A 14,007-nucleotide genomic window follows, 5' to 3' on the forward strand; every position below is an offset into this window, starting at 1 on the left:
AAGTTATTTCTGCTGTCACATAAAAAAAAACATTAATTTTTTTTCTGTAATGAGCAATTGATTTCAAAGTCATCATATGCCCATCAAAATACAAAGCTGTATTCACTGGATGGGTCTGTGAGCTAGGAGTAGTTAGGCTTGTACTTCCCTCTTGTTCTTCCAGAACCAATAAATCCTGTCAACAAAACCAGGATCTGTAGTCCACTCCTACTAGAGATTCTATAAGGATGATGGTTTGATTTGTGTTTAGAAGTTTTGATTTGAAATGGCCAATTCAATGGGTAAAGACAGTTTAAGTAGTATTACATTTCTATTATTATTATTACTACTGCTACTGTTATTATCATTTGCTACTGGAGGAAAAAAAACCAGTAGTATCTATACTTAATTACTTTTATTTCCAGAAAATTATAAAGAAAAAGAACCAAACCAAAAAAAGTAACTTCTGACCTTTTGTAGCTCAGGATGATAAATTTCTCTTGGGCTCTTCTCCAATTTATCAAGACTCATAGCACTGAAAGGCAAATGAAACAGTGCTTTATAGAAGGGCAAGTGCACATTTCAAGGCCGAAACACCAACTGATTGCAGTGACAGCAGGTACAAAATAAATCTTTCCAAGAACCTCTGTTAAATGGAATGTTCTGTGGAACTGCAATTTCTTTCCCAAAATGCTAACTTCCAACATTTCCTAAATGTATTTTGTATTATAAATTAACAGAAATTAGTGACACTCTGTGCGGAGATCAGGTTTAAATTTATTTCCTTCTAAAGCAGATTGGAAAAGGCAGGAGAAAGGTAAGGTACTGTTCTCTATCAGATGGCAAGCTGCGCACACAATCCCAGTGTTGTACAGCTTCCTTCTTCACCTTTCCGATGCTGCCGCTCTCTCCAGCTCCCGGAGGCGAAGAAGCGCCTTCTTTGTGCCAAGACGATTGTACCAGTCACAGTGCTCTCCGCAGCGTGGCTTCCATGAAAGGCGCCCAGGAGCGGCGCTTAGCTCCAGAGAGCATCGTACTTTCGTCTTTAGCGTCTCTTCTCGTCTACAACTTAGCAAAAGCTTTTCCACTATGTCTGGCAAGGAGAAACTGTGCCGGCACATAAAATATTTCCCATCGTGCTCTAGAAGTTGCAGGGAGGTCTGCCGAGTGTTTTGCAAGAAGAGAAAAAAAGTTGTCCAAAACAGCTTCCAAACAAATGTTCATGGGATTGGAAAGGGGAGGAGAGTGGGGAATTTTTGAGGAATTACCGGATTTTTGGGGGGGGAATTATGAGGAAATTTTGCGGGATTTTTTTATGAACGTTGTGAATTTTATAAATTCTGGGTTTTGGGTTGAATTTGTTGGAATTTTTTGGGAATTTTTGGGGAATTTTTTGGGATTTTTTTGGGGAATTTTTTAAGGAATTTTTTAGGTTTTTTTTTTTTTTTTGATTTTTGGGTGATATTTTGGGAGAATTTTGTGGAATTTTTTGGGAACTTTTGGGGATTTTTGGGGGGGATTTTTTTAGGAATTTTTTAGGTGTTTTTTTTTTTTTGATTTTTGGGTGATATTTTGGGAGAATTTTGGGGAATTTTTTGGGGAATTTTTGGAGTTTTTCCCGGATTTTTGGGGGGAATTTTGAGGAAATTTTGCGGGGTGTTTAATGAACGTTGTGAATTTGATAAATTGTGGGTTTTGGGTGTAATTTTGGCGTTTTTGGGGGCCAGGCCCTGCAGCAGGAGTTGGATTTCGGCACTTACCTGGGCCTGGCCGATCACCTGGTGCCGCTCAGGGGCAGCCACAACCCCAACCTGGCCCAGGGGCTCAGCGCCCACCTGCACAGCAGCCACCACGCCACACAGGTAACTGGCCATACTGGTTTGGACTGGGAGGGTGAGGAAACGGGGAAAAAACAGGGAAAACCAGTGAAAAAACGGCAAAAATCGGTAAAAAAATGGGGAAAATCGGTGAAAAAATGGGGAAAATAGGGTGGGAAGTGGGGGGGAAAGGGTTAAAAATGGGGGAAATGGGAAATGGGGTCACTGGTTTGTACTGGTTTATACTGGTTTATACTGGGAGGGACTGGGAGGGGGAAAATGGGGAAAAATGGTGAAAATTGGGTGAAAAAATGGGGAAATATTGCAAAAAATGGGGAAAGTGTGGTGGGAAACGGGGAAAACAGGGTTAAAAATGGGGAAAATGGGAAATGGGGTAACTGGTTTGGACTGGGAGGGACTGGGAGGGGGAAAATGGGGGAAAATGGTGAAAATTGGGTGAAAATTGGGTGAAAAAATGGGGAAATATGGCAAAAAATGGGGAAAGTGTGGTGGGAAATAGGGTTAAAAATGGGGAAAATGGGAAATGGGAAATGGGGTTACTGGTTTGTACTGGGAGGGACTGGGAGGGACTGGGAGAAGGAAAAATGGGGGAAAAACGGGGGAAAATGGTGAAAATTGGGTGAAAATCGGTGGAAAAATGGGGAAAATAGGATTAAAAATGGGGGGGAAAGGGTTAAAAATGGGGGAAATGGGAAATGGCGTTACTGGGTTGGACTGGGAGGGACTGGGAGGGGGAAAATGGGGGGAAAATGGGAAAAAACAGTGAAAATTGGGTGAAAATTTGTGAAAAAATGGGAAAATATGGCAAAAAATGGGGAAAGTGTGGTGGGAAATGGGGAAAACAGGGTTAAAAATGGGGGAAATGGGAAATGGGGTCACTGGTTTGGACTGGTTTGTACTGGGAGGGTAAGAAAATGGGGAAAAAACGGGGAAAACAGTGAAAAAAACGGCGAAAATCGGTGAAAAAATGGGGAAAATATGGTGGAAAATGGGGGGAAAGGGTTAAAAATGGGGGAAATGGGAAATGGCGTTACTGGGTTGGACTGGGAGGGACTGGGAGGGGGAAAATGGGGAAAAAATGGGAAAAAATGGTGAAAATTGGGTGAAAATCGGTGGAAAAATGGGGAAAATAGGATTAAAAATGGGGGGAAAGGGTGGCGGGAAATGGGGAAAACAGGGTTAAAAATAGGAAAAATTGGGGAAATGGGAAATGGGGTAACTGGTTTGGACTGGTTTGTACTGGGAGGGGGAAAATGGGGAAAAAACGGGGAAAATGGTGAAAATTGGGTAAAAATCAGTGGAAAATGGGGAAAATAGGATTAAAAATAGGGGGGAAAGGGTTAAAAATGGGGGAAATGGGAAATGGGATTACTGGGTTGGACTGGTTTGTACTGGGAGGGACTGGGAGAGGGAAAATGGGGAAAAAATGGTGAAAATTGGGTGAAAATTGGTGAAAAATGGGGAAAATAGGGTGGAAAATGGGGGGGAAAGGGTTAAAATGGGATTTGGGGTTACTGGGTGTGACTGGTTTGTACTGGGATGAACTGGGATGAACTGGGATGAACTGGGATGAACTGGGAGTGGATTTGGGGGCTTTAAAGTGGTGAAAAATGGGCAAAAAATGGGCAATAAAGGGTGAAAAAATGGGATTTTTGGTGGTTTTTTTTCTGCTTTTACTGTTTTGTACTGGTTTGTACTGGTTTATACTGGGATTGGGATGAACTGGGAGTGGATTTGGGACTCTAAAATGGCGAAAAATGGGCAAAAAATGGGAAAAAATGGGATTTTTTGGGTTTCTTTTCCTGCTTTTACTGGTCCTTACTGGTTTGTACTGGTCCGTACTGGTTTGTACTGGTTTTTACTGGTCCGTACTGGTTTGTACTGGTTTGTACTGGGATTGGGATGAACTGGGAGTGCATTTGGGGCTCTAAAATGGGGAAAAATGGGCAAAAAATGGTAAAAAAATGGGATTTTTTTGGGTTTTTTTTTTTTTCTGCTTTTTCTGGTCCTTACTGGTCCGCGCTGGTTTATACTGGTTTGTACTGGTCCGTACTGGTTTGTACTGGGATTGGGATGAACTGGGAGTGGATTTGGGGCTCTAAAATGGCGAAAAATGGGCAAAAAATGGTGAAAAAATTGGATTTTTGGTGGGGTTTTTTCTGCTTTTACTGGTCCTTACGGATTTGTACTGGTTTATACTGGTTTGTACTGGTTTAAACTGGTTTTTGTGGGCAGTTCTGGGTCCAGATCCCGCTGGTCCCGCCCGAGGACGGCCGCGATGACGTCATCGCCAACGAGGCCCCGCCCACCGGCGGCGACGAGGAGAACACGTGGGAGTGGTGAGGGGGAACGGGGCAAAAACGGAGAATTCGGGCAAAAAACGAGGAAATTTTGGGGAAAAATGAGAAATCTTTGGGAAAACGGGAATTTGGGGCCGGGATTCGGGGGTTTGGGGGGAAAAAAAGTGGAAATTTGGGGGAAAAATGGGAGTTTTGGGGGGAAAAAAGTGGAAATCATGGAAAAATTTGAGGATTTTTGGGGAGAAAAAATGGGAAATTTTGGGGAAAAAATTAGAAATTTTGGGCAAAACGGGAATTTGGGGCCGGGATTTGGGGATTTGGGGGGAAAGAAGTGGAAATTTGGGGGAAAAACGGGAGTTTTGGGGGGAAAAAACTGGAAATCGGGGAAAAATTTGGGGATTTTTGGGGAGAAAAAATGGGAAATTTTGGGGAAAAAATGGGAAATTTTGGGCAAAATGGGAATTTGGGGGTTTGGGGGGAAAAAAAGGGGAAATTTGGGGGGGAAATGGAAATTTTGGGGAAAAGTTGGAAGTTTTTGGGGAGAGGAAAAGGAAAATTTGGAGAAAATTTGGGAATGTAGAGGGAAAAAACCAAAAGGGCGTTTTGGAAAAAAACTTGGGATTTTGGGGATAAAAATGGGGATTTTGAATAAAAATGGGGATTTGGGGGGAAAAAAGGGAATTTGGGGGGGAAATCAGGGGATTTTGGGGTGAATTTGGGGTGAATTTTGGGGTGAATTTGGGCTGTTTTGGGGTGAATTTTGGGGTGAATTTCAGGTGGATTTTGGGGTGAATTTTGGGGTGTATTTTGGCTGTTTTGGGGTGAATTTTGGGGTGAATTCTGGATATTTTTGGATGGATTTTGGGGTGAATTTTGGCTGTTTTGGGGTTAATTTTGGGGTGAATTTGGGGCATTTTGGGGTGAATTTTGGGGTGAATTTTGGGGTGAATTTTGGGGTGAATTGGGGCTGTTTTGGGCCGTTCCCCAGAGGTGGCACAACTTCCGCACCCTGCTCGACTACAACAAACGGGTGGCGCTGGGAAAGGGGCGGGGCTTGGCAAAAAGGGGCGGGGGCTTGGCCCAGATGGGCGGGGCTTAGCACGCACTACAACAAATGGGTGGTGCTGGGTAAGGGGCGGGGCTAACAGGGAAATGGGCGAGGCCTACAGGAGTGGGGTGGGGCTTAAACCAGAATGGGTGTGGCTTCACCTAGGGGGGTTGTACTGGTCCATACTGGTTTGTACTGGTTTGTACCAATTTGTACTGGTTTGTACTGGTTTGTACTGGTTTATACTGGGATTGGGATGAACTGGGAGTGGATTTGGGGCTCTAAAATGGCTAAAAATGGGTGTAAAATGGGATTTTTTGGGGGTTTTTTTCTCCTTTTTTTGTTTCGTACTGGCCCATACTGGTTTGTACTGGTCCATACTGGGATTGGGATGAACTGGGAGCGGATTTGGGGCTTTAAAATGGTGAAAAATGGGCGAAAAATTGGTGGGGAAATGAGATTTTTTTCGGGGTTTTTTTTATCGTTATTGGTCCATACTGGTCTGTACTGGTCTGTACTGGTTTCCAGCGCTGGAGATCGGGCCGGACCTGCCGTCCCCCGAGGCCCTGGCGCTGGCTGGGCGAACCCGTGCGCGCGGGCCTTCCTCCCCACCCGCCTCTTCCTCACCAACAAGAAAGGGTTCCCAGTGCTGGGCCGGGGCCACCAGCGCCTGCTGGGACAGCTGCTCAAAGTACTGGTTTGTACTGGTTTGGACTGGTTTGTACTGGGAGGGACCGGGAGGGCGGGAAATGGGGGAAAAGGGCGAAGAAACGGCGAAAAACGGTGAAAAAACGGGGAGAAACGGTGAGGAAATGACCCAGAAAAATGGGACGCGAAGGGTTAAAAATGGGGGAAATGTGGGGAAAAAATGGGGGAAAAATGGCAAAGAAATGAGCGAAAAAATGGGGGGAAAAATGACCAAAAAAAAGGGGGGGAAAATGACCCAAAAAAAGGGGAAAAAACGGTGAAAAAATGACCACAAAATGGGGGGGGGGGGGGGGAGATGACCAAAAAAATGGGGAAAAAACGGTGAAAAAATGACCAAAAAATGGGGGGGGGGGGAATGGGAAAAAATGGGGGAAAATAGGGAAAAAATGACCAAAAATGGGGGGGAAATGGTAAAAAAAAGACCAAAAACGGGGGAAAAAAGGTGAAAGAAATGACCAAAAAATGGGGGGGGGGGGGGGGAAATGGTGAAAAAAATGCCCAAAAATGGGGGGAAAATGGTGAAAAATATGACCAAAACCGGGGAAAAAATGGTGAAAAAAATGACCAAAACCGGGGAAAAAATGGTGAAAAGAATGACCAGAAAATGGGGGGAAAATGGTGAAAAAGTGACCAAAAAATGGGGAAAAATGGAGAAAAAACTGTGAAAAAATTATGAAAAAATGACCAAAAGTGGGGAAAAAATGGTGAAAAAATGACTGGAAAATGGTGAAAAAAATGGGATTTTTTCGGGATTTTTCCGGGTTTTTTTTTGGGATATTTTGCTCCATACTGGTTTGTACTGGTTTGTACTGGTTTATACTGGTTTTATACTGGTTTGTACTGCGATTGGGATGAACTGGGAGCGGATTTTGGGCTTTAAAATGGCTAAAAATTGCCAAAAATGGGATTTTGGGGGGACTTTTTGGGGTTTTTTCTCTTTTTTGTAACCATACTGGTTTATACTGGTTTATACTGGGATTGGGATGAGCTGGGAGCGGATTTGGGGCTCTAAAATGGCGAAAAATGGGCAAAAAATGGTGAAGAAATGGGATTTTTTCGGGGTTTTTTCTGGGTTTTTTGGGGTTTTTTTCTGTTTTTTGTAAGCATATAGTCTGTACTGGTTTGTACTGGTCTATATTGGTTTATACTGGGATTGGGATGAGCTGGGAGCGGATTTGGGGCTTTAAAATGGCAAAAAATGGGCAAAAATGGTGAAAAACTGGGATTTTTTGGGGATTTTTTCGGGGTTTTTTCTGCTTTTTGTAAGCATATTGGTCCGTACTGGTTTGTACTGGTTTGTACTGGGATTGGGATGAGCTGGGAGTGGATTTGGGGCTTTAAAGTGGCAAAAAATGGGCAAAAAATGGTGAAAAACTGGGATTTTTGGGGGATTTTTTTCGGGGTTTTTTCTGTTGTTTGTGCCCATACTGGTTTGTACTGGTCTGTACTGGTCTGTACTGGTCTGTACTGATTTGTGCTGGTTTCCCCCGCAGCTGGACGTGCAGATCGTGGTGCAGGGCAGCCTCCGGCACGGCGGGCGCCCCCTGGCCGCGTACCTGCACTACCTGGAGCACCTGGGCCAGCACCGGCCGCCGCCCTCGGCCTACGAGCTCTACGCCAGGGGCTGCGAGGATTACCTGCAGAGCCCGCTGCAGGTGAGACCAGTTCAAACCAGTTCAAACCAGTAACCCCCCAGTAACCCCCCAGTAACCCCCCAGTAACCAAAAACCCCAAACCAGTAACTCCCAGTACCCAGGATTACCTGCAGAGCCTGCTCCAGGTGAGACCAGTATGGACCAGTTCATCCCAGTTCATCCCAGTAACCCCCCAGTTCATCCCAGTAACCCCCCAGTAGCCAAAACCCCCAAACCAGTAACTCCCAGTACCCAGGATTACCTGCAGAGCCTGCTCCAGGTGAGACCAGTATGGACCAGTTCATCCCAGTTCATCCCAGTAACCCCCCAGTTCATCCCAGTAACCCCCCAGTAGCCAAAACCCCCAAACCAGTAACTCCCAGTACCCAGGATTACCTGCAGAGCCCGCTCCAGGTGAGACCAGTATGGACCAGTAACCTCCCAGTTCATCCCAGTGCAGCCCAGTCCATCCCAGTGCAGCCCAGTAACCCCCCAGTAACCAAAAACCCCAAACCAGTAACTCCCAGTAAGGGAAAACCCCGAACCAGTAACTCCCAGTCCATCCCAGTTCATCCCAATCCATCCCAGTTTGATCCCAGTCCATCCCAGTTCATCCCAGTCCATCCCAGTTCATCCCAGTTTGATCCCAGTTCATCCCAGTCCATCCCAGTAACCTCCCAGTTCAAACCAGTAACCCACTGGGACCCCCTGAGCCCAAACGAGTAACTCCCAGTAACCCCAAAACCCGTCCCAGTTCAAACCAGTAACTCCCAGTCCATCCCAGTTCCCTCCCAGTATATCCCAGTTTGATCCCAGTATAAACCAGTCCCTCCCAGTACAAACCAGTATAAACCAGTCCCCTCCCAGTACAAACCAGTATAAACCAGTCCTTCCCAGTATAAACCAGTATAAACCAGTCCCCTCCCAGTACAAACCAGTATAAACCAGTCCCTCCCAGTACATCCCAGTATAAACCAGTCCCTCCCAGTACATCCCAGTTTGATCCCAGTCCCCTCCCAGTACAAACCAGTATAAACCAGTATAAACAAGTATAAACCAGTCCCTCCCAGTCCCTCCAGAACTTTGGAAGAATTTTGGGATTTTTTTGAGCAATTTTTGGGGAAAGTTTTTGGGAATTTTGGGGAAAATTTGGGAAATTCTTGTGTCAATTTTTGGGGAAATTTTGGGGGGAATTTTGGGGGGAATTTTGGGGGAAATTTGAGAAATTTTTGTGTCAATTTTTGGAGGAATTTTGGGGACAGTTTGGGAAATTTTGGTGTCGATTTTTGGGGGAATTTTGGGGAAATTTTGGGTGGAATTTTGGGTGAAATTTTGGGCGAATTTCTCCAATTTTGGGGGAGTTTTTGGGGTGAATTTTTGGGGATTTTTTGGTGAATTCTGGGTGACTTTTTGCCCATTTCTGGGGTGAATTTTGGGGTGAATTCCGCGGATTTTGGGTCTCGGCAGCCCCTGATGGACAACCTGGAGTCTCAGACCTACGAGGTCTTCGAGAAGGATCCAATCAAATACTGCCAATACCAGCAGGTACCGCCCCCTCATTTGCATCTCATCTGCATACCCCACCCCCTTCCTTCCCCCTTTGCTCCGCCCTCTTTCCCCCTCATTTGCATATTCATGCGGCTAATTTGCATGGGCGTCTCCCTTCTCATTCATCGCCTTGGATCCAACTCTGCCTTAATTTGCATAAATGAATCACTGATTTATGAAAAAAATTTTGCATAAATGAATCACTGATTTATGCAAATTAACCAATGCTGAATTAATCGGCAGCGCAATAATCGATATTGCGGTAAAATAAGAAATAGAATATTTATTATTATAATATTAATAAAATATTTTGTTATTTTTATTTTATATTTATATTTAATGCTTTTTTAAAATTTTTTAAATTTTTATTATTATAATTACTTGTATAAATTAGGGGGTAATTAGCATTATTTGATCGGTGTTGATTTGTGTTAATTAGCGATTAGTTATAGGTTTGAATACCTTAATTGCTGATTTGCATAATGTGTTTATTTTGCATGTATTTGTGAGTGATTTGCATAATTTATTTGGTGACTTGCATAATTTAGTCAGCTTTTTGTGTGGTTTTCTTTTAATTTGCATAATTTAACAGATGACTTGCATAATTACTGCTTTAATTTGCATAAACACCATTAAATGCAAGCACGTGGCAGTCCTTATTTCCATATTCATGACCTTATTTGCATATTAATTATTATAGTTACATACCGCAACGCTATTTGCTGTGGTATGATCCTAATTTACATTAAAGTCCCTGATTTGCCTAAAATGGTCCTAATTTGCATAGCCACACCTCTTTTAGAGTCCATTTAAGCTATATATATGCGTAATTTGCATAGAAGCACCCCTAATTTTCATAATGCAGCTGCGATTTGCATAATGGAGCTCCTCATTTGCATAGATTCGGTTTTTTTATTGGCTGAATGAGGCTTTGGTGGGTGTGGCCGCTGCTCTCATTGGCATGGCCACGCCCACCGTCTGGGTTAGGGCCGGTGGGGGTGGTTTGGGTGATGCCGTGCCACTGATTTGCATAAATTGGTGTGTCTTTGCATAAATTTGCATAAATTTACATGATTTCAGGCCATCTTCAAGTGCCTGCAGGACCGAGTGCCCAAGGCGGAGGGCGAGACCAACGTGCAGTGAGTGCCCAAAATGCCCCAAATTTACCCCAAAATTCACCACAAAATCCCCCAAAATTCACCCCAAAATCCCCCAAATTCACCCCAAAATTCACCCTTACGTGCTCCAAAATTCACCCCAAAATGCCCCACAATTCACACAAAAATCCCCCAAATTCACCCCAAAATTCACCCTAAAATGCTCCAAAATTCACCCCAAAATCCCTCAAATTCACCCCAAAATTCACCCCAAAATTCAACCTAAGATGCCCCAAAATTCACCCCAAACCCCCAAATTCACCCCAAAATTCACCCCAAAATCCCTCAAATTCACCCCAAAATTCACCACAAAATTCACCCCAAAATCCCTCAAATTCACCCCAAAATGCACCCCAAAATTCACCCCAAAATTCACCCTAAAATCCATCCAAAAATCCACCCCAAAATCCCCCAAATTCACCCCAAAATCTGCCCCAGTGGTTCCCATTTTTGGGGTGAATTTTCCTATTTTTGGGGTGAATTTTCCCATTTTTGAGGTTTGGGTTTTGGGGGTGCTGGAGCCGATTTTGGGGTGAATTTTGGGTCATTTTTGGGTCATTTTTGGGTATTTTTGGGTTGGATTTTGGTCAATACCTGCGTTGGATTTTGGGGTGAATTTTGAAGGGTTTGGGTATTTTTCGGGGGGATTTTGTGGTGAATTTTGCTGATTTTGGGGTGGATTTTGGGGTGGATTATGAAGATTTCTGGGAAGTTTTGGGGTGGATTTTGGGTGGATTTTGGGGTGGATTTTGATGAATTTTGGGGTTTTTTTGCTGGGAATTTTTGGGCTTTTTTTGCATCCCTGACCCGATTTTGGGGTGAATTTTGAAGATTTTTGGGGGGATTTTGGAGGCTTTAGGGTGAATTTTGGGGTGAATTTGGTGGTTTTGGGGTGAATTTTGATGGTTTTGGAAATTTTTGTGTGGATTTTGGGTGGATTTTGAAGATTTCTGGGTATTTTGGGGGGGATTTTGGGGTGAATTTTGTTGATTTTGGGGTGGATTTTGAGATGGATTTTGGGGTGGATTTTGATGAATTTTGGGGTTTTTTTGCTGGGATTTTTTTTCGGGTTTTTTGCGTCCCTGACCCGATTTTGGGGTGAATTTTGAAGATTTTTGGGTGGATTTTGGAGGCTTTTGGGTGAATTTTGGGGTGAATTTGGTGGTTTTGGGGTGAATTTTGATGGTTGTGGGTATTTTTGGGGGGGATTTTGGGGTGGATTTTGAAGATTTTGGCGGTGGATTTTGGGGTGGATTTTGATGAATTTTGGGGGTTTTTTTGCTGGGATTTTTTTGGGGGGGTTTTTGCGTTCCTGACCCGATTTTGGGGTGAATTTTGCCAATTTTAGGATGAATTTGGGTTGAATTTCGGGGGATTTCTTGGGGTGAATTTTTGGGATTTGGTTGGTTTTTTTTTTTTTTGCTTGGATTTTTTGGGGGTTTTTTGGTGAATTTTGGGGTGAAATTGGTGGTTTTGGGGTGAATTTTGATGGTTTTGGGTATTTTGGGGGGATTTTGGGGTGATTTTGGGGTGAATTTTGGGTGATTTTGGGGTGGATTTTGGGGTGGATTTTGAAGATTTTTGGGTATTTTTGGGGGGGATTTTGGGGTGAATTTTGATGAATTTTGGGGGTTTTTTTTCTGGGATTTTTTTGGGGGGTTTTTTTGCGTTCCTGACCGGATTTTGGGGTGAATTTTGCCAATTTTGGGATCAATTTGGGTTGAATTTCGGGGGATTTCTTGGGGTGAATTTTTGGGATTTGGTTGGTTTTTTTTTTTTTGCTTGGATTTTTTGGGGGTTTTTGGTTGAATTTTGGGGTGAATTTTGGTGGTTTTGGGTATTTTTAGGGGGATTTTGGGGTGAATTTTGATGATTTTGGGGTGGATTTTGGGTGGATTTTGAAGATTTTTGGGTATTTTTGGGGGGATTTTGGGGTGGATTTTTTGGGATTTGGGGTTTCTTTTCGCTGGGATTTTTGGGGTTTTTTTTTGTGTCCCTGACGCGATTTTGGGGTGAATTTTCACAATTTTGGGGGTTTTTTTGCTGGGAATTTTTGGGCTTTTTTTGCGTCCCTGACTCGATTTTGGGGTGAATTTTGAAGATTTTTGGGTGGATTTTGGAGGCTTTTGGGTGAATATTGGGGTGGATTTGGTGGTTTTGGGGTGAATTTTGATGGTTTTGGGTATTTTTGGGTGGATTTTGGGGTGGATTTTGGGGCGGATTTTGGGGTGAATTTTGAAGATTTTTGGGGTGGATTTTGGGGTGGATTTTGGGGTGAATTTTGACAATTTTGGGATCAATTTGGGTTGAATTTCGGGGGATTTCTTGGGGTGAATTTTTGGGATTTGGTTGGGGTTTTTTTGCTTGGAATTTTTGGGGGTTTTTGGGTGAATTTTGGGGTGAATTTGCTGGTTTTGGGGTGAATTTTGATGGTTTTGGGTATTTTTGGGGGGGATTTTGGGGTGAATTTTGTTGATTTTGGGGTGGATTTTGGGGTGAATTTTGAAGATTTTTGGCTGTGGATTTTGGGGTGGATTTTGATGAATTTTGGGGGGTTTTTTGCCTGGATTTTTTTGGGGGGGGGGTTTTGTGTTCCTGACCCGATTTTGGGGTGAATTTTGAGAATTTTGTGATCAATTTGGGTTTAATTTCGGGGGATTTCTTGGGGTGAATTTTTGGGATTTGGTTGTTTATTTTTTTGCTTGGATTTTTTGGGGGTTTTTGGTTTAATTTTGGGGTGAATTTTGTTGGTTTTGGGTATTTTTAGGGGGATTTTGGGGTGAATTTTGTTGATTTTGGGGTGGATTTTGGGTGGATTTTGAAGATTTTTGGGTATTTTTGGGGGGATTTTGGGGTGGATTTTTTGGGATTTGGGGTTTCTTTTCGCTGGGATTTTTTGGTTTTTTTTGCGTCCCTGACCCGATTTAGGGGTGAATTTTGAAGATTTTTGGGTGGATTTTTGAGGCTTTTGGGTGAATTTTGGGGTGGATTTGGTGGTTTTGGGGTGAATTTTGATGGTTTTGGGTATTTTGGGGGGATTTTGGGGTGAATTTTGGTGATTTTGGGGTGGATTTTGGTGTGGATTTTGAAGATTTTTGGGGTGGATTTTGGGCTGGATTTTGATGAATTTTGGGGTTTTTTTTGCTGGGATTTTTTCGGGTGTTTTTTTTGCGTCCCCGCCCCGCTTTTGGGGTGAATTTTGCCAATTTTGGGGTTTCTTTTTCCTGGGATTTTTTCGGGGTGTTGTTTTTTGCTTCCCCGCCCCGCTTTTGGGGTGAATTTTCCCGATTTTGGGTGTTTTTGCCCCGTTCCCGCAGGGTGGTGATGGTGCTGGGCGCCGGGCGGGGCCCGCTGGTGTCGGCCGTGCTGAGGGCGGCGCGGCAGGCGGGGACCCGCGTGCGGCTCTACGCCGTCGAGAAGAACCCCAACGCCGTCGTCACGTGAGTATTGATCACCGATCAATAACCAATAACTGATCAATAATCAATAACTGATCGATAACCGATAACGGATCAATAACTGATCAGTACTGATCAATGCCCCGCGTGCGGCTCTATGCTGTGGAGAAGAACCCCAACGCCATCATCACGCGAGTAGTGATCACCGATAACCGATCGGTAATCAATAACCGATAATTGATCAATAGTCAATAACTGATCGATAATCGATAACTGATCAATAACCGATCACTACTGATCAATACCACGGGTGATGTATTGATCACCGATAACCGATCGATAATCAATAACCGATAATCGATCAATAATCAATAACTGAGCGATAATCGATAACTGA

General features: G+C 43.7%; 1 protein-coding gene across 1 annotated transcript; it reads left to right on the forward strand.

Annotated features, from left to right (window-relative positions):
- The first annotated feature begins 227 nt into the window (after window positions 1-227).
- LOC132086159 (protein arginine N-methyltransferase 5-like) lies at window positions 228-13,779 on the forward strand. The gene is given in 11 exon segments (XM_059491626.1): window positions 228-233; window positions 1,707-1,841; window positions 4,053-4,156; window positions 5,108-5,169; window positions 5,694-5,733; window positions 5,735-5,762; window positions 5,764-5,856; window positions 7,367-7,528; window positions 8,975-9,052; window positions 10,136-10,194; window positions 13,530-13,779. Coding segments are annotated over 11 exon segments (894 nt in total). The 3' UTR covers window positions 13,657-13,779.
- The last annotated feature ends 228 nt before the right edge of the window (window positions 13,780-14,007 follow it).

The sequence above is a fragment of the Ammospiza nelsoni genome, chromosome W, assembly GCF_027579445.1.
Source record: "Ammospiza nelsoni isolate bAmmNel1 chromosome W, bAmmNel1.pri, whole genome shotgun sequence".
Classification (NCBI taxonomy): domain Eukaryota; kingdom Metazoa; phylum Chordata; class Aves; order Passeriformes; family Passerellidae; genus Ammospiza; species Ammospiza nelsoni.